Source organism: Adiantum capillus-veneris, chromosome 25 (assembly GCF_014529385.1).
Source record: "Adiantum capillus-veneris isolate H3 chromosome 25, ASM1452938v2, whole genome shotgun sequence".
Classification (NCBI taxonomy): Eukaryota; Viridiplantae; Streptophyta; class Polypodiopsida; order Polypodiales; family Pteridaceae; genus Adiantum; species Adiantum capillus-veneris.
The window spans coordinates 93,455,597-93,476,904 of NC_140955.1; the positions used below are offsets into that span (position 1 = coordinate 93,455,597).

At 41.8% G+C, this 21,308-nt stretch overlaps 1 protein-coding gene across 2 annotated transcripts; it reads right to left on the reverse strand.

Annotated features, from left to right (window-relative positions):
* Positions 1 to 16,048: 16,048 nt before the first annotated feature.
* Positions 16,049 to 20,090, reverse strand: LOC147425305 (BTB/POZ domain-containing protein At1g67900-like). Of its 2 annotated transcripts, none has more exons than XR_015186411.1 (5): positions 19,506 to 19,827; positions 19,351 to 19,420; positions 17,981 to 19,270; positions 16,846 to 17,744; positions 16,049 to 16,761 (listed from the first exon to the last, which is right to left on the reverse strand). XR_015186411.1 is itself a non-coding variant. In XM_086499922.1 (5 exons), exons 2-5 carry the CDS (start codon positions 19,562 to 19,564, stop codon positions 17,175 to 17,177), a joined length of 1,989 nt encoding a protein of 662 aa, XP_086356048.1. In that variant the 5' UTR covers positions 19,565 to 19,690; positions 19,951 to 20,090; the 3' UTR covers positions 16,049 to 17,174. The 2 variants fall into 2 exon arrangements, 1 of the variants encoding a protein (XP_086356048.1); XM_086499922.1 differs by adding an exon at positions 19,951 to 20,090 and having other exon boundaries at positions 16,049 to 17,744; positions 19,506 to 19,690.
* Between the last annotated feature and the right edge of the window lie 1,218 nt (positions 20,091 to 21,308).

Below are 21,308 nucleotides of genomic sequence, written 5' to 3' on the forward strand. Positions count from 1 at the left end.
GGGAAAGGGGGACACATGTCAGAAGGCTATCACTTATGCTGCTTAATTCCTATTGGCTTGACCTGGGGAGGTCCAATGAGGAAAAAGCCAGCCTAACTTAGCAGCTAGGGCTCGCCCAAGAGAGAGGGGGGCTGATTTTTGCTGGGCATTCACTCTCACACTCGCACACTTGACCATGTGTGAAGGGAAAACACTCTATCTCCTCCCAAGCTTTAATGGAGAGCTCATCACCTACTCCAAGCTTGTGAGATAGAAGCCTACATCAACACTCTCTTGGCATGTGGATGCAAATCCAACCAAGAGCCAAGCTTCAATGCATGCTCATCTTCTCTACCAAGCTAATTACTAAGCTAAGCTATGCTAATATGAGTGATTATGTGAGGAGATGTACTTCTTTCTCGTAAGATACTTCTTTTTCCTCTCAATCTACTCTCATACCCTGCTAGCTCTCACCATCTTCGAAGGTGTGTGAGGTCTTGGGTCTGAGAACGGGGATAATTCAAGTTGTGTTTGATTAAGTGTTTTGCTTGGTGTATGAAGCTTCCATCTTCATTGCACTAGCTAGTCTTGAAGGAACACAAAGAATTGTATTGTACAATGTCTCTCTTGATGGGAGAAACCATAATACAAAGCCTTTTGGAGGGGGGACCGGCTCCATGCAAATCCGGTCCTCAACTGTTGTCAATAGTTTAATTGCTCTCTCTTTTGAAAGTATTGTCGATGCTATCTAACTAGGTGTTATGCTTTTTGTTGCTCTCTCCACCCAAGCACTCTTGTAATTATCATTAGGAATCTATTCTAATGAAATGCCCACTATGTTCATGCTAATTTCCGCTACAAATAAGATTCTAGGCCATTAAATGTTACATTGGTATCAGAGCTCAAGGTTTCTCTTTTCTTGCTCAAGAAGGGAGGTCCTCAAGCTAGCTACAAATGGTTGGTATTATTAATTGCCTGTGAGTAAGTAGAATAGGGATTTTTCAGCCTTGCAGTGCGCCTGCCTTTGTGCAGTTAACGGGGCATCACCGTCGAGAGCTATGGTCTTAATAGTGGAGTCCTACGGGGCTTGCCTACGGCTTAACCACTATTGAGCTATTAGAAGCTTGACAGGAGCCGGTGCTGTTTTGGTGTCGAAAGACCCTCTCTTCTATTCCTTGCAATTAATGGTATTCGAGCCGCGGGTACAGTAGCTTGAGTGCTTTTTCTAAAGGGGTAAAGAGGAGTAGCAACTAGGGCTTGAAGTGCCAAAGTACACCTAAAAAGTTTACACCTAAAAATTGTTAGAATGGCTGACAATATTAAAGAGAGTGAAATTAATGTTGATAACTTTGATTTTGCTCATGAGCAAGCTACTAATGATGCTTCAATGCTTGTTAATTATCTTGTTTCTAGGCTTCAACAAGCCATGGGCAATCCATCTCTCCAAAGTGAAGTGCAACGGCAGCTCCGTGCTCACGGGATTTTCCAAGCTCATCACCATGACGAGAGAACACCTAGGAAGCCTCCTTGTGAGACTACCAAAAGAGGTCTCTCTCCGATTCGGGAAGAAGAAGAGAATCCATATGAAGGGCTCAAGAACTTACTTCTTGATGATGCATCTCCTTCCCAAAGGAGAACTCAAGAGCCTCCACCGAAGGAACGAGAAAGAAGCGAGTCTCCCGCCACCTCGGCGGAGATGGCTCCACGAAGATGGCGGGCTAAACGCTCTCCATCACCACCAAAGCGGAGAAGACCATCACACTCTTCTCCACGCCATAATTCAAAGAGGGATGATAAAAAGCAAGAGAAGAAAAAGGCGAGAAAGAGGACACCCTCTTCTCCATCTTCTTTATCCTCTTCCTCTTATGAAAGCTATGGTGAAGACGACAAAGATCAAGACAAGAAAAAGGCGAGAAAGAGGTCACCCTCTTCTCCACCTTCTTCAAATTCTTCATCTTCTGAAGAAAGTGATGGTGCAACTTTTGAACCATCAAAAAGAAGAGGCCATAGGAAATCCTATGCCGCATGGAAGAGGTCGTCCAAGCTGAAGAAATTCAAAGAGGGAGGGAAGAGCATCTCTTTCCTTACCTATGATGGTACCTTCGGTGCTACAGACAAAGTTTTGGCCTTTATCCAGCAATTCGATGCGGCGTTTGGAGATGAGGGCTTCACGGAGTCCTCTAAGCTACGCCATGTAGCTATGCACTTTCAAAAGTCCGCCAGACAATGGTGGTCTAGCCTACGAGCCAACGGTGAAGCTCCACGAACATGGAAGGCTTTAAGAGCTTCCATTATGAAGCAGTTTTTGGCCACCGATGCCAAAGACAAAGTACTCACCGAATGGCGAAGCTTAAAGCTCTCTCCCAATGAATCCATCCACAAATATGTAGACAAGTTTTGGGACCTACAACTCAAAGCCACTGTCTTCAAAAAGTTGGATTTTGGAGAGCAAAAGCAACAATTTTGTGCGGGCTTAACCGAAGAAATGGCGGAGTATGTCAACTCCCAAAGGCCACGTACCATATCGGCGGTAATACACCATACTATGGTGGCCTCGCGAATCAATTTCCAAACGGGGGGTAAAAGAAATAATAAGCCCCCGGAAAACAAAGGTACCAATGAGCCTAAGGGGAAGGACAATGTCCAAAAGTCTCCTAAGGGCAATTCCAACAAAGCTAAAGAGAAGGGAGTTTACAAAGGAAAGAATAAACTCTCTCCTGAAGAGCTTGAGCGTTATCGTAAAGATAACCGGTGTTTCAAGTGCGGCGAACAAGGGCATGCGTACCGCGCTTGTCCCCAAAAGAACAACCGCCAAGATCCTCCTAGAGCTTCTTTGGTTGAAATCCAAGAGGAGGAGATTCACCAAACTCACCACAAAGGATCTCCTCTATGCCATGCTTGGGGAAAGGTAAGAGAACATGATGCTTTTATTCTCTTTGACCCTGGTTCTACTCACAATTTCATATCTATGGAGTTAGCCACCAAGCTAGGCATACAATCCTACGAGATGGGAGATATCCTACCCGCAGACAGTGCCTTCAAGGGGCAAGAAGCTTCAGTCACTCCCTTAATCGGGAAATTGAGGCTTCATGTCCAAGGCTATGTGGACAAAGAGGATTTCTTTATCTCTCCTCTCAAGCATGAGGATGTAATCCTAGGGGCACCATGGTTTGACCGTTTGGCTGCCCATGTTAAATTTCCTGAAAGGAGAATCTCCTTTAAGTTCAGGGAAAAGGACATGTATATAGATGCTAGGGAGATGGGTAACACCATCCCCATTGTACATACACCAGCTTTCAACAAGTCAATAAAGAGCTCTATTTCCGTGTACATGATTTTTGTTAAAGATTCTCAAAATGAACCTAATGCTTTAGCAAAAGAAAATAAAAGCAACCAAAAGGAATTAGAGTTATCCAATTTTCTCAAGGGGTTTCAAGATGTCTTTATTGACGACATCCCCTGTGAGCTACCTCCTAAACGAGGTAATGACGACCATGCAATTGAACTTCTTCCAGGAAGTTCACCGCCTAACAAACCTCCTTATAGAGTTTCTCAAGCTCAACAAGAGGAGATTATGCGGCAAGTGCATGAGTTAATTGAGAAGGGCATGGTTAGGCCTAGCTCATCTCCATTTTGCTCACCTGTGCTATTAGTGCAAAAGAAAGACGGCACATATCGTATGTGTGTCGACTATAGAGCACTAAATAGGATCACTATCAAGAATAGGTTTCCCGTTCCACGGGTAGAAGACCTATTTGATAAGCTACAAGGATCGACCTACTTCAGTAGGATTGACCTAAAAAGTGGCTATCATCAAATAAGGATAGTTGATCAAGACATTGTAAAGACCGCATTTCGTACTACATTTGGTCTTTACGAATACATTGTCATGCCTTTTGGCTTGACTAATGCACCAGCCACATTTAACCGCTTGATGGAGAAGCTGTTCAGACCTCATCGAACCTTCACTGGAGTGTTCTTTGATGATATTATCATCTACTCTAATTCATTAGAGGAACATAAGCAACACCTCCAGGTAATATTTCAAGTTTTAAGAGAGAATAAACTTTATGTTAATCGAAAGAAAAGTGAATTTTTCTTGCAAGAGATTCAATATTTAGGTCACATTATCTCTCAAGATGGAATCCAAATGGATCCATCCAAGTTAGAGGTAATAAAAGGATGGCCTAAACCAAGGAATCTTCATGAACTAAGAAGCTTTATAGGTATGTGTGCATACTATAGACGCTTCATAGAAAAGTTCTCACAAATTGCGGGACCATTACATGACCTAACAAAGAAAAATGTTAGGTATACGTGGTCTGCTAAGGAGAACAATGCTTTCGAAAAGCTTAAAGAAAAGCTTATCTCTCAACCTGTGCTTACACTACCGGATCTCTCAAAACCATTTGAGGTCCAATGTGATGCTTGTGGTGATTGCCTTGGGGCTGTTTTGCTCCAAGAAGGGCACGCCATAGGCTATGAGAGTCGAAGACTCGACCCTGTTGAGCAAGCTCTAGGCATATACGAAAAAGAACTCCTTGCAGTTCTACATGCCTTAGACTCATGGAAGCACTATTTATTGGGGACTCCTTTTATTCTGCGAACGGATCACCAAAGTCTTAAGTACTTCATGACGCAGACCAAGCTCTCCGACAAACAAATGAGGTGGGCAAATTTCCTTTCGCAATTTCATTTTCATATTGCTCACATTGCTGGCAAGCATAATCAAGTAGCCGATGCACTCTCAAGACGACCGAGAGTGAATGCGGTTTCCATAGCAACTCACAATGATCTATCTTTAATGATAGATGAGTATGCTATTGATCCCGATTTTAGAGATGTGATTTCAGCCCTTGCCTTAGGGAAGAAAGAAGAACCATTTACTTTACAAGATGGCTATCTTCTCTATGGCAATAGACTCTGCGTTACTAACTCACTACGTGAGAAAGTAATGTATGAATCTCATGCTCCCCCATATGCGGGGCATAGAGGGATTCAGTCTACCCTAAAGGGAATTGAAACATATTTCTATTGGCCTACCATGAAAGTGAACATACATGAGTATGTTTCCAAATGTGTGGTATGTCAAAAGACAAAATTTGATAGAGGGAAGCAACTTGGATTGCTTCAACCCTTGCCAATTCCTAATTCACCGTGGGAGAGCATATCCATGGATTTTATCTTTGGATTGCCTAAGTCTATCCATGGGAATACGGGAATATGGACGATAGTAGACAGGTTCAGTAAACAAGCTCATTTTATACCTGTCAAAAAGACTATCAAAGCCCATCAAATGGCAACCCTCTTCATTTCACAAATTTTCAAGTACCATGGCTTGCCAATGTCCATAGTGTCGGATAGAGATCCTAGAATGACCAGTAATTTCTGGAAGGGTCTCTTTGAGAATTTAGGAACAAGGCTAAACTTCTCTTCGGCCTATCATCCACAAACTGATGGCCAAAGTGAAATAGCTAACCTAACTATTCTCGATCTACTAAAAGCCTATGTAACGGAAGTAGATCAAAGATCCCATTGGGAGAAGTACTTACCCTTAGTAGAGTATGCTTACAATAACACTGTACATACTTCTACAGGAAAAGCACCTTTCGAGGTAATTGAGGGAAGATCAAAAAGTCCCTTGCTACTTAAGGTACATGGGAAGATCTTCGCTGCAGATGAGTATAGCCGAGACCTACAAGAATCTTTCCAAAAGATTAAGGATGCTATCTCTATCTCACAGCAAAGGCAAAAGGCTGCTGCTGACAAGCACAGAAGAGCCCAAGCCTTTAAAGAAAACGATTGGGTCTTGTTAAAGTTTCCCAAGGCTCGCTTAAGGCACACGACGGGCAAGAATCCTACGGGCCACCAAAAGTACTATGCTAAACTAGCAAAAAGGTACTATGGTCCCTTCCAGATTCTTAGGCCAATCAATGAGATGGCCTATCAACTTAAGTTGCCCAATCATTGGCTCATACACAATGCTTTTCATGTGAGCCTCTTAAAGCCTTACAAAGGAGAGCCACCTCAAGAACCAACTATTGAAGACCCACCGGAGATCGAGGACCACGAGGAGGTGCTGCAGCCCGAGTCCATTCTCCGACATGAAGACAAGGTATTAAGAGGCGGTAAGACTATCCGACGATATCTTATTAAGTTTAAGAATTATCCTTTTGAAGATGCTAGATGGATGCAAGGCATACAATTAAAGGATAACCTAAACCTTGTCAATGCTTACAATGCTTCCCAAGAGTAAGCAAATGTACAAAATGTTAAAAAAATGAACAAAAATTTTTGTCTTATAAGACTCTCTTTTTCTTTATTTGTGCACAAAAATAAAGTAGTATGCATGCTTAGATCAAGTTTGTGGAGACGACGTCTCCCAAACACCAAGTAGAGCTTGTCACTCTACTATGGAAGACTGATAGGACTAATGTGCAGACATGCTTGCGGCAGCCTCAGGCTCTCAAGCGCCAAATGGACTAGTCATCCATTATGGAATGATGTCGTAGGGTAACATAGGGATCCTCTACCCGCTAAGAAAAGGACTCATGCATATGCTTTATCTTCTCTACACCATAGTCGAGGACGACTATGATTTCAAGAGAGAGGTAATGTCATAATAATCAATATCTAATTCTCCTAAATGATTTTCTCATATTAAACTGATCATTTAATGTGGGGAAGTGCCAAGGGAGAAAAAGCTAGAATATTGGTTAAGTTAGCAGACCGGCCACAGTAGGGATCCAAAGGAGGGAAATTAGGGATCCAAAGGGGGGGCCATCTGCAAAAGAGCCATGTGAAACAACGGGCTAAAAAGACCCTAAGGTTCAGCCCATTAAGACTTCCAAAATGCTAAGGTTCCAAAATTCAAAGGTTGTGTCCAAAGGTCAACCTTAGGGAAAATTGGATGCTTAGTGTGTGTGCCCAAAAAGTCTTTCTGCATCCCTACATGGGAGGGGGCGAGCCCCAAAGCTAGGGGATGAGAGAGAAAACCACACACACACACACACAGGCTCCCTTTACACAAAGGGAATGAGGGACACATGTCAGCTCCCTAGGCCAGATGCCCACAAGGTGTGCCCAATTCCTATTGGAAGACCCTTGAAGTGGACCAATGAGAATTAAGCTAGAGTAAATCTAGTTTAATTAATTTAAAAACATTTAATAAAAGAAACCAATAAGAATTAAGTGTCCTAGAAGACTATTGGGCAGTCTCCCAAGGGGTCCAATGAGGAAAAAGCCAGCCTAACTTAGCAGCTAGGGCTCGCCCAAGAGAGAGGGGGGGCTGATTTTTGCTGGGCATTCACTCTCACACTCGCACACTTGACCATGTGTGAAGGGAAAACACTCTATCTCCTCCCAAGCTTTAATGGAGAGCTCATCACCTACTCCAAGCTTGTGAGATAGAAGCCTACATCAACACTCTCTTGGCATGTGGATGCAAATCCAACCAAGAGCCAAGCTTCAATGCATGCTCATCTTCTCTACCAAGCTAATTACTAAGCTAAGCTATGCTAATATGAGTGATTATGTGAGGAGATGTACTTCTTTCTCGTAAGATACTTCTTTTTCCTCTCAATCTACTCTCATACCCTGCTAGCTCTCACCATCTTCGAAGGTGTGTGAGGTCTTGGGTCTGAGAACGGGGATAATTCAAGTTGTGTTTGATTAAGTGTTTTGCTTGGTGTATGAAGCTTCCATCTTCATTGCACTAGCTAGTCTTGAAGGAACACAAAGAATTGTATTGTACAATGTCTCTCTTGATGGGAGAAACCATAATACAAAGCCTTTTGGAGGGGGGACCGGCTCCATGCAAATCCGGTCCTCAACTGTTGTCAATAGTTTAATTGCTCTCTCTTTTGAAAGTATTGTCGATGCTATCTAACTAGGTGTTATGCTTTTTGTTGCTCTCTCCACCCAAGCACTCTTGTAATTATCATTAGGAATCTATTCTAATGAAATGCCCACTATGTTCATGCTAATTTCCGCTACAAATAAGATTCTAGGCCATTAAATGTTACAACACGTATTTTTTGGTTGTAAAAAAATATTTATCGTGGTCGTACCAGCTATTTATTGCATGTCTTGCTACATGTACAATAATATTTGGCGTGCTTCATTAAAAACGCTAACGGTAATGTCTATTATTGTATGAAATGGAGAGAGAGAGAGAGAGAGAGAGAGAGAGAGAGAGAGAGAGACTTAGTAAAGGGGAGAAGAGAAATCATATTGGAGAAGCAAATACAGACATCGAGAGAGAGAGAGAGAGAGGCTAGAGAGAGAGAGAGAGAGAGAGTTAAAAAGGCCTCTTCCTCCTTCAAGGTACAGGAATCAGAAGCGTGAAGAAGAACAACAACATTCCTAGTCCTGAATCTCTACTCCAAGAGCAATTTCTAGTCCTGACAAAGGTAAAGGTGATCTCTACACTTTCATTTGGTCCATAGTTTAGTTGTGTTTAGGATGAGGAGCAACAAAATGTAAAAGGCCATTTAACATTTTACCTACCAAAATTAGATCACGGCGCGCCAATAGTATTGTGGAGGTCTGTTTATGTAGGCCGCGCGCCGTGATCCACTTTTGAAGTGTACAAAGTTTCTTTTTTGGAGTATAAAATTCTTTGATGTTTTGGTAGCTATTACTTTGTATAAAAGCCAATCAAGTGGATCACGGTGCGCCAGTAGTTTTGTTTATGTACTCCGTGCGCCATGATCCACTTGATTGGCTTTTGCTCTTCACAACTATAGAGCCATTTTGCATTCTATCAAAGGAGGCACACATGCTAATCATCTTGTGTTATTGTCTATATGATTAGTTGGAAATAATTGTGAGATACCTAGCTATTGTTTGTTCAAAACTTATATGATCATGTGGTGCTCTTTTTTTATTTATGTTTGAAGAAACTTTAAATAAATGGCAAGATTAAGATCTCATAGGAGGAAGAGGCAAAAAATAGATCCCAAGCGCATCGTTGGCCAATAAAACGTTCCGAGAAGACTGTCGGAGCTGTTAAAAACTTCAATGAAGAGGAATGTAGACTTCACAGAACCCATTGATATATCTGGTGTAGAGCCTGTCATGACTAGACTGAACTCACTTAAGAGAGATGTGGATTTTTCAACACCTACTTTGCAGAGTGCCCAATGTGTTGCAACAATCCCAAAGAAAAAAGAGGCAGTTATTTATGAAGACCATACAGTGATTGATGAAAGACTTTTAGATTTTGCAGTTTCGTCCAAGGTTGGTGATAAGTTTGACTTGGTCTCCTGCATTTTTAATGCTCAATTTAATCTTGATGTGTTTGTAGCTAAACAGACTGAACACTTGAAGCTGGAACGAGAGAAGTTTGAGCTTCACATTCAAGAGGGCAGGGTTAATGTTGCTAAAATGGTGGTAGTCCATTTAAAAGATTATGATCCTAAAAGACAGTTTTACGAGAAGTACAATCAGCATCCTCTTATGTATAGACCCCATTGGTGAACGGGAGTGCAAGCTGGTTCAAGAATCCTTTGGATTTCTAATATTTATAAATGGATTATTTACAAGTCTTATGAAAGATCCTAAGGAGGTCATGGAGGAACACGATTTACCAGCAGATGAAAAAGAGGAAAAGAATGAGGAATATATTGAAGTGACGGAGATAGAGAAGTCCATTGATCTTGAAGAAGAAGCAAAAGAGGTGGAACGAAGCAATCTTCTCTCAGTGAAAACCTCAAATATCAAGCTACCTCTAGATGTGTCAGGTTTCAATGAGCGGCAAGCCACCTTAATGCTACCAGGAGTGCCAAAGTTTAGAGTTTAAATTTGGAGATAGGTCATACATTTTCCTTCATGATATACAAAGTATTTTTGGTTTGCGGGAGGACTTTGCACTGGCCACTATCTCCAAGTATCAGGAGGAGAGGAATGGATTTGTTTCAGATGATAGTAGTGATGATGAGGCAATGGATTTTGCAACATGAGGGTTTCATGGTATAACATCCTGTCCCCCCTCCCCCATCTCTCTCTCTCTCTCTCTCTCTCTCTCTCTCTCACACACACATACTTCTTTTGTTTACAATCATGGATTGCTAAAAAGGACGACTTTCTTCGTCGTCGAAGAAGAGAGTTCTGTGGGATGTAGCTCTAGGACATTGTCTTCCTTGTCTATGTGAGGCACCCATCCTAATCTTCCACAACGGAATGTCACAGGAGGGAATACTGCAACCTATGCTTTTAAAACATTATCTCGCTTCTTAGGTGGTCCAATGCTGCCACAAAATGTTGACAAAGTTATCCTCGTCGACAAGTTTTTGGGAGAGAATGTTTTGGTTACTCGCCAAGATATACTGGGGGCCGTGCAGCATATTATTACGCATACACGGCAATGGCATTATCTTTAGGGAAAAAAACCCTACTGAACTCTTAGAGTATGGCAAACATTTAATGATCAGATACAAGGATGAGGTTCCAAATGATATTTGCAAATCATCAAAAGTTTTGAAATAGTTGTGGTACATACCGAATTTAATTCTACAGGCATTTGTGGTACATCCCGATCATCTAAACTCTAATTCTCTTGTTCCACCGATGATTGGCATAATGCATTCTCTCCCTCCACCTCATTTGACTTTCAAGAGCACTGGAGTTGTTGAATACATCTGCTCGCTTTCTTTTCTGAAGTTGCAAATGTCTGATTGCTTGTACGGTTGTTGAAGAGGCAAATACTTGCTTTTGTTGCATGCGGTGAATGATTCTGCGATAAAACCACTGAAATGACTCCTTCAAACTGTTTGCCTTATTTCAAGCGCCTCCATGATGTGTGTGTCTGAAGTAGGCATTTCTAGCCATGTAATGAGACTTCTCCAGGCCCTGGGTGTTTCATATACCTGGATTCCCATACTTTTGGATGAAGTATGGCAAATGCTTAAAAATAATGTGCTGCAAAACAATTAGAAATTTAAACACAAACTTAGTACTAAGACTATCTGAGGTGCTTTGAATTTACCATGTAATGAGTGATTTGAGTGTCAGTCCATGCTGTCTTGAAGGATTTTTTCAGTAGCTGAAGGTTTTGTTTAAACTTGCTGAGATTATCCTACGACCAATCATCATTCTCACACATTTGAAATAACGTGTCAATGGGATGACACACATCACCCTTTGCTTTGCGAGTTGTTGGCTCTTGGTCTTTCACTGCTAAGTGAATTTTTTTCTAGTGCATATACTCAACTTTGCTAATGTAGGTAGAGTGATATACTCTCCCTCGCTTTATTAGCTTCACATCTTTCATACCTTGAGGTTTAGATAGAAAACGGCGTCCTTGACCCACCTATGGATGGTTTGCAGGATACATCTTTCTCATCCGTTGACCTTTTTTCGTCCTATTAGATTTTCACATTGCCCCCATGTAGACCAATATCTGACAAAACTAGTTCCAAAGCCTCTAGAGCAACCTGTCGTTCAGCTGACTTTTTGATTTTCCAAGCAAACCCAATGTACAGCTATACCAACTTCTCTACAATTTGGCAAAGACCATGCATTGTACAAATATGGACATTAGCAAGTGGTATATCCAGAACTGGTCGGAAATTAGAGTCTTGATTGTGGCGAGTAGGAGCCTTTCTCCACCACTTTGGGTCCATCACCTTTGCAGGCTCCATGCAATACAATCATGGAGACTTTGCCATGGCACCCATTCCACAATTATACATAAACTTCAATGTTTTGAGGTAACCTGCAAGATGCCAATGAACTTGAAAGTCTCCTCTCCCATCTACAGTCAGTACCTCTCCTCGATTCATTTGCCTATCAATTAAAAATGGAATAGGGGTTTGATGGAACACCCAAAATAAAATGTCATGGTCTTCTTTCTTTACCTGCAAGATTAATCCTTATGAGATACGAAAAATAAATCTAAAATTTAGGTACAATAGAGGGCTTCCTAGAGCTGCAATATTGAAAATAACTGGATTACCTGAAATGCACCAAGCCACCATATGTTTGTTTCTGATTGAACACTGAAGTATGAAGGGTTATCAGTGGGACATTTGGAAAGAGCCCTATTCATTAATGTGATTATATTTCGCTCTAGCTTCTTCTCTTTAAGAATCTCACACTCATATCGAACGCCACCTGTTTCTTTGAATGTGATATTGTAGAACTCTACCATTCTAGTTTGCAACAAAGTCAGGTCCATGAGATATTGTTGTACTCATCATAAGTGACAGTAGTTCCCTGTGAGCTATAAATATCTTGAATATAAAAGGACATCCAATGAAGTCGGTATGTTCATTATTGAGCTGGAGTCTTTCCTTCCAAACACTTGCAGCTGTTGGTAAAAGCTTGACTTTTTTCCCTTCTTCACAAACATGGAAGAGATCGACTGTTGAATAGCTAAGTAACCTCTTTTACTAACGCCAAGGGAGTCCAATGTACCCTGTATTTGCTTTGCAGACACTGCATTCTTTGAAATGAATCTGTCAACGACATCCCGTTGCAAAACCTTATACTTTTTGTCATACAGTATATCTTTTGCAAGACCACTAGTTATCAATGACTTTAACTGCTTTCCTACATTGGCCTTCGGGTCTATGTTTTCTTTGTCTGGATAGATAGAATCTCTACAAAAGAAGCATAACTAACATAAGCAAAAACTTGGATTAGTTTAAATTAATTAGAGAGTTTACAATGCTCACCTCAATGTTTGGATTCTTTTCTTAAGGCCTCTGGAGCCTACCTTCAACGTTTCAAGATTTCGAAGTTTCTTCTTTCGCACATGAGTGCCTAACATTGTCTCTTTGTTTTGTAATGTCCATACCTTTGTTCGCAAGACCTGTGATTCTTGTGTGTGCTGCATTACAGTCTTTTGTTCCTCATAATGCAAGTTAGAAAGTCTCTGAATCTCATCTGCTTAGTGATTCACCATGTCTTTATAAGTTTTTGATTTGTTGTTTAGAGCTTTACAGTAGCCAAGCACTCCATTCTCTCCATTACCTGCAAAGGTCAATAAGTTAGTGGGATTTGAAAATGCAGGGAAAGCATTGGTCATAAGATTCAATGGATAGAGTGAGCTTTTTGTCCAAATATCTAAGTGTTTTGCTCCCTCTGCTCTGAGTCTCTTTGTCATGATCGGTGTCACTTTGATGTTAGTTTTGCTTCGCTTACACAGTGGCGTATATTGGGGATCCAGGTCAATGTGTAGATGATAGAAGGGTCTTCTAAGGAGGACATTTGTGGGGGTAAATGAAAAAGCCATGTATACAACAATGGAAGAAAGGAGGGATTTCTTTGAGGTCAGCGCACAAACACTGAGAGAGTAAGGAGAGAGCAGGTTTGGAAGGATACGTCTTTTTTTTTTAGTCATTAAGACATTCATTAGATGCAACTGAAAACGATTTATCCTTCAATCATCACGACTGTTATGACGTTGTGGCAAGAATCTACTTGTAAGTGCACTTTTTGAATGGTTACTCCAAGTTTACAATTGCTTTTACCACACCTATTTTTAGAGAGAGAAAGTCAAAATTCTATTTTTTTAGAAGGCCCTCCGAATGACCTCCGAAATTTCTTAATGGAGCATGTTGCGAAAGTGTTGGGTCAGCGAGGGGGAGAATATAAACACTCTCTCTTCTCTCAAAGTTGGAAAAACCCCTGGATTGGATGGGATGCCCAATGAATTTTTTCATGAGTACAAAGATTTTTTGACCCCTCACCTCTTAGCCATCTAGAGAGAATCGTGTAGACCAGGAGCTCTTCCCACCTCTATGAATACTAGTGTCATCAAACTAATACATAAAAGGGAGAGTAAAAAGGGCATAGGGAATTGGAGACCTATCACTTGTTTGTCTATAAATTCTTTGCTTTGTTTCTAGCTAGAAGATCAATCTCTATAATGCACTAGATTATCTTGCCTGAGCAAAAAGGCTTCATAAAAGGAAGGTTCATTCTAGATGCTATCATTACTTTGTGGGAGTCCATTGAGTATCCTTAGGACAATGAGATAGTTCATTTTCTTTAAAATACACTTTGACAAGGCTTATGACGAAATTGAGTGGGACTTTATTTTTCAATTTCTTTCTAACAAAGGTTTTGGAAGGAACTTCATCAAGTGCATCCAAATTCTGCTTGGTAATGCTTGTGCTAGAATCTCCATAAATGGAGAGCTAACTGATGTTTTCCCTTGCGGAGGTATATTAGACAGGGTTGTCCCATAGTCCCTCTACTATATGCCATTTTCTCATATGATTTGGGTTGGCTTGTATACTTGAGGGTCACATTAAGGGCATCAAGATTTTTTGTTTCGATAAAGATCTAGTCTTCCAACAATGTGCAAATAATACCAACTCATGTCTAATGATGCTTTCTCTGTGAAACTTTTTTGGAACTGCTTAAGACATTTTTTGCTTGGCCAATGTGATTCAATCATCAATCATGCCTAGACTGGTTATTATAAGATCTCTAGTGGGCAAGTGCCTCAAATCATTACACATGTTAGATGCATGTCAATAGCAGATGTATAGTTTTTCAAACTCCTAGGCATACTTATGGGCTTCCAAGTCACTTTTGGTCAAAGAGGGGACTGGGTGGTCGCAAAGTTCAGACGAAAGATTATCAAATGGCACTCTTATCAGCCATCAGACTCTGCAAGATCTTTTGTCCTCGATCATTACTTGCTTCCTTTTCTAATCTAGTTTTTGTCTTGTTGGAGTCTAGCTAAGTACCCATTGAAACAAATCATTACCTTGGCTAGAAACTTCCTGTGGGGAGGAGGTGATATTGATCAGACAAAAATACCCAAGGTTTCATGGAATATATGTTGTCTACCTAAAGAGAAGGGAGGACTTGGTCTCCTCAATCTAGAGCTCATGTCAACCAGGATGGCTGCCAAATGGATCCTCAGAGTTGCTGGATCTAATTATTATTGGGCAGCTATGCTTAAAAGAGACATCTCCAAGTTTAAACTTCAGAGCTGTAAAGCTTGGACAAGTTATGTAGATCAAAGATATTTTGTTATCTCCTATCCCTTTTTTTCCAGTTGGATCTAAACTTGTTTGCATGATGTTAAAGGCACTATCAAGCTTTCTTGGAAACCTTCCAAAGACTTTTTAACTAACCACTTGTCTTTCCTTCTCGACTCCTTCTGGTTTGGAGTTTTTGCAGATAAGGCTAAAAAGGGTACATGCAGGAAAGCTCATAGATGCTTCAAAGCAAGTGTGAAGTCCTGGGGGACATAATTATCAAAGGAAAGGTGATGAATGCTCACTCTCTCCAAAGGGAGTTCCCCTTTATCTGATTTAAGTTGGTGCTTAGAAAGAGCAAAAAAGTGCATGGCCAAAAGCTCAAGATACCTGCCAGAGCTGCACATACCTCCAGTCAGACCTCTTCTGTGACTCATGAAATCTTCAAACATTTCAAACCTAAGGGGAGAGTGAAATCTGAAATAAAGAAAAAGCTTAACAAGACTCATATGCACTTAAACCTGTAGGTCCACTTCTTGGAGCTTCAACAGATTTTCCGCTCTGCTGTGGCTGCCATCCATCAAGGAATTTGGAGTGGTGACAAAGCTTTTAGAGCTGAAATAAGCAATAGACAGTGTTCTAGATGCATTGACAAAATTGAAGACTATGCTCACATGTAGTTTAACTGTAAAGTCAACAAGCCAATTGCATATTTCCTACAAAATGTCCTTTTCGAAGTAAGGCAAAGTCTTTAGAAATCCAGAATCTTCTCCTTGAAAGAGTAACGGACAATGTGCCACTTTGGAACATCTCGACAGGAATCATCATTTGATCTACATGGCTCCAAAGGAATGATTTTGTGTTCAAGCATGAATCTAGTTGCTCGAACATTACGTGCACCATAAACTTTGTAACTTAACTTCTAAAGCCCCATTCGAGTGAGTCTCCTATTATTCTTCGAAAGTCCACTAGATGGTGCTAGTGGAAGTCTACAGTGCCTAAATACTATCAATCCTCTAAATTTAGGATAAGAGACCTCATAAACTTTCAACTTGTGGGATCCATGTACATTTTGCTTGTTTTCTTAATTTAATTTCCACTCTTCAAACAAGAAAAAAAGTAAGAAAATATAACTGAAGTATGAAACTTTGAATAGCTTGACATGAAGCCGTCAATAGCAAGGTGAACGTCGCTTTGGCCTTCTAAAAGAACAAAATGCAAGGAAAGTTAAAATCATTCAAGGTTGTGTGAAATGAAATGACAAACTAAACAACAGAAGATTTCAATCATTCACACAAGTAGTTCCCATCAGTACTAGTCATAGTAAAATTTCAGATGTCCGCCTTACTCTCCTCTCCTCTTAAAGCTTTTTTAGAAAGCCAGTCTGAACAAAAGAAAGATTAAAGTAAAACATGTCCTCCTTTCTCCCTTCTTCTCTAAGACCTCTTTTACAAGGCCAGAAACTGAACACACCAACCCATAGAATGCACAAACCTTTGGCAGTCCATCAACATCTGTAGATACAGGCCGACATTTTCCGGGGCAGCTTGAAAACAGCACCTTGATGGATGTTATGATAAAAAAATCAAAGAATAATATATGCCACTGGATGGCAACTTGATATAGTATCTGTAGGCAAGAATGTATATGAGCAGTATATACATGCAAATGCTCTGCATGTACTGTACATTTGAAGTAACCAACTCCACAGCACTAGTGGTAGCAATGATGTCGCCTCATATACTCACACAGATGTATGACACAACATTGCCCATGATAAGAGTCCTTCATCCAGCCACTGCCCAATGCTGCAGCCAAGCCATACTGTTTCTCTAAGCAAAAACTGCCAATTCAAAGTAAAGATTCAGGACCCTCATGATCAAGATATATTGGAGGAATTGATCGGACCATTTAAGCATCGCCATACCAAAGACAGATTTGATTACTCCATAAGCATAAGCAGGCCTGTCATCTTCCACTTCAGGACATCACAACTGGTGGTCGATCAGAGCCAGCGGCTCTTTCTCGAGTTACCAAGCAAACATCTGGAGCAGAAGATTAAACATGCCAACGATCTGAGCAGAGAGAATGTTGCAGAGTTTGCAGCACAACTACAGGGACTGACAAAAGGCATGCGTTCCCTTGCTATATACACTCAAGCATCTCATTAGCAACCTTACTGCATCATCTGTATTCCTGCTGGTAAACACATGTTTTGCTTCCTTCTGTTATTGCCTGTGTTCCATATTTGCTAACTCAAGATACAGAATGTCGCCTTCTTCGAGAAGCGCGCTCCTTCGACATGGCCTGACGACTTGTATTGGTCGACATCTCAGAGCTTTCGGGTGACCCTGGTATCCTAGTGCCAACTTGGTGTACCGAAGACCATAGCCTGCTGAAAAGCTTCTTCGGATGAAATGGAAAGGCCTTGGCTTTTGAATGCTTCACCACTTGCTTGTGCATTGAGCTTCTTACCCTCTCGGCTTCTGCAATGCTCTGTTTCATGATGTCCAAATCGCTTTTCAAAGCAGTGCAATCGTTTTGCACGGCCTCCCAATCCTCTTCTGGTGTGAGCGCCGATTGTGCCCTTTCGTAAAGGCTCTCATTTCGTGGCATAAGAGCTTTAATGTTGCTAGGTAAATCATTCATCAGAAATCCCCCTGCCATAGCCGTCCTCACCTGCTCAAAGAAGAGAACCTGCACCACCACTCGCAATGGTAGACGCTCATTCTGTGCAGCATGCATGCATGCGTCCATGGACAGCCTCTTGCAATCCATTAGTCTACATATTCGTTTCCTTTCTGTTTTCGTAAGCCCAGGATGTTCCTGCTCATTCAAAACAAGACCTTCCTTAGCATTCTATGCACACACATGTTCTAATGCAACCAAACGCAGAAATCAACAGAGCGTGTGCGTGCGAAACCCTCTGCGCAGAAAACAATGGAGCGTATGCGCACACAAGCACTAACACACACTTGCTTTGAAGAGGCACATTGACAAACAAAGACAGCAAGGCAAAAGAAATTTATGCAGAGTCGTACAAATACTTCAGATTTGCAAACCTTCAGGTAAACATCAATTGCACGGTAAAGGCTATCATGCACAGGGCGCGCAAAATCTGGGATCAATTCCGCCAGTGTGATAAACTTTGATAGTGCCAAGTTTGTGTCGCGGGCTACCTCTGCCAAATACCCATCTACAAGCTTTGCAACCTTCAATTTAGCATTATGTGCGGTGGTGGTAAAATGTTGGCTCTCGCCAAGCTCTAGATGTTCCGCTGACTTAGTTCTCCTCCTCTCATACAACTGCTCGGACTGGCTGGTAGGACTTCGTGCAGGACTTTGATCTTGCAGTATAAAATGTTCCACAATACACTGAACCAGATCCACATCATATAGCGAATCATTGGCGTAAGACAAAGATGGAATCAAGAGATCATTCAGTGAAGCTTCATCCAGCTGCAAACCTATCCTCTTAGCAAGCTCCATTTTGGAGGAAGGCGCCGCACCGAGAATAGTGGCAGCTTTGAGTAGTTTTAGCAGAAAACTACAAGAGCATGAGCCCCTCTCTAGGGGCAAAAGACTCACAATTGTCTCCAGAAGAAGCTTATGTTGTGATGCAGACTCAATAAAATCATCACCATAGCCCGCAGCACCGCCACGAACTGTCTCTACCAAATTCTGATCTTTTGACACACCCGGCAACCACTTGTGTGCATAGACTCTAAGAGCTTCTCCGACTACCTCAGAACTGATTCTGCCTTTAGCTTTTATGGCCAGCATCACTCTCCAGTATAGATCAATATCAAGCTCACAAATATCTTCAATCCACCAGTCTTGTGGTATAGTTTGGTTGCGACCGCTGTGGATTCCATTCCAAGGCGGGCTTACGCCATCATAAGGAAGAGATAGATTTGATAAAGATGCCCTAGCATGCGTAAAAGACCACTCGACCTTTGCAGGATCAACACAGGCTTTTGTTGATATCGAATCGATGCATCTGCTAACAATCTTCAGGTCCTCAGCCCATGGAAGCAGTGCCTCTGTAGCCTGCAAGCTGATAATTGTGTCCTTCCAACTTCGAAAGATGCTTGAATTCAGAAAAACCTCTAGTTTAAATCCAAGGTTTCCTTTCTCCATTGCCTCAGTCATCTCCAAATACTCAGCAGCACATCGGACTGCCATTACATTGAAGGCATTGAGGGTGATGACAATGCAATAGCAAAACTTGGCGCAAATCTCAAATGCCTCAGCGCCGCCTGGAATATCTTGTATGTCTATTTCATCCTTAAGACTTCCACTGCTACTGATAGCGAGGCTTTGAAGGCGACCGCATTTAGACAGGAGAGGAAACTAAAAAGCACATAATCAACAAAATAAGCTCTGAAACCAGGATGGTATCATCACACACACACATAGCTACTAATGCCTACCTTATGTAGGTGATACCTCCTCCCTTCCACCACAAACACCACATCACTGACGAGCTCTGTAGCCACAGTCCTGTCAGAGATACAAGCCATTAGTAGACTATCTTAACAGCTTCTTACAAGCAGAAAAGTAGCTTATTGAACATATTGAAGCTTACGTGACATTCTGCTCGCTGTGAAAAATATCAGGCTTGAATCCAAGCTTCATGTACTTCATTCTTAGCGTTGCTGCTGTGTCGGCATCACCCTTCTTGGGGTGGATTGCTGGTTCACTCAAAACCCAAGGATACGACCGCTCAACTTAAGGCAATGAGGACAACTTCAGGTCGGACCGTTGTCTTCACTGCGCAGATAAGGGTCGCAACAAAACACATACCTCTTATGAGTAAAGAGATTTAAACCCGTGTGTGTGTGTGTGTGTGTGTGTGTGTGAGAGAGAGAGAGAGAGAGAGAGAGAGAGAGAGAGAGAGAGCATCTATCCTGAAAAGAGAGCTACTCGGCCTGTGTGTGTGTGTGTGGACGTTTATACACCACAAGCTTCGATGCAAACTACGACGCTTTACAAACAAAAGCAAAGCTGTCGAAGGAGAGAGGGCCCCTCACCTGCTGCCCAACGAGATAGGCTAGATTTGCTGCTGTTGGAGAGCCAAAGACAGTTGTAAAATTGTCAGTGCGCCATGGCAAAAGAATACCTTGCGCAAATGGCGGTCTTCTTATGTATTGCCGTTTGAAAGTGTGCGCGCGCGCGTTCTTAAGTGTGCGTGTGTTGGGGGGCGTACGTGGGTGGGTGAGAAAGAGAAGAGCATTACGACGACTAATGTGTGTGTGTGTGTGTGTGTGAGAGAGAGAGAGAGGATAGTCCTGGGGGCATAGTCCTGGTCGTTTTTCTTGTCCACTTTTACGGTGGATAAGGGAAGCGATCGGGCTTGCCCTGCCCGACTCCGAAAACAAAAAAACTAATGTGTGTGTGTGTGAGAGAGAGAGAGAGAGGAAAGAGATCATGTGGGTCTTGCTAGAAGTGTGTGTATGTGAGAGAAGAGAGTTGTGTTCGGTTACCAGTACCTTGGATGCGAAAGTGTTTGGTAGCCCGAGATTGTCACTCATGTACATTGCGTTGTTGTGAGGAGATTGTGTGCGCGCGTGCGCATTTTACACGACAAAGGCACGTACACATGATTTCTCTCTCCTCATCTTCTCTGAGGAAGTTCTGTCTCTCTGCGAGGCTGGCTGGTCGATGATATTCGACTCTCGAGAGAGCCAACTAGAAGGGAGAGCGAGAGAAGGCGAGAGAGGGATGCGCTCAGCCATAAGTTTCTATAGCCAGCAAAAGCCTTTCAAAATCCGTGTAATAGGATTGCACCGCCCAATTCCACTTGTTCATTAATTAGAATCTCCATAGATTCTAGTGAAGATTGGAATCTTTATTTTGCAAGCTTTGGTAAAATAGCCTGCTTTTCCTGTCTGTCGAACATTGGGCATTTTGTCCTCGACATGTGCCTCAAAACGTGTGTGTGTGTGTGTGAGAGAGAGAGAGAGTATGAATATGTGTGTGTGTGAGAGAGAGAGAGAGAGAGAGAGAGTGTGTGAGAGAGAGAGAGAGAGAGAGTTATTTAACCATCAAGTGACCTCTAAAATTAGCGAGAGATAGTTCAATTGATAAGGTGCTTGAATAATGTCCTCAATGTTCAAGGTTGAGGAATCAAGCCTCGTCGATTCTATCTCAATCAATGCTAGCAAGGAAGTAACTGAGCGTGGTGCGAGAATTCTCTCCCACAAACAATGCTTAAAAAATGGCCCCTCCAAAACCAACTTTGCAATGGTATAAAGATCTCGTCTCTATATCAACAACTAATGTAAAAGGTGAAAGTTGTATTCCTCTAGGTGTAGTGTGAATATGAATATGTGAGTGAGAGAGAAAGCGATAACGAGAGAGTGTGTGCGTTATCTAACCATCAAGTGAC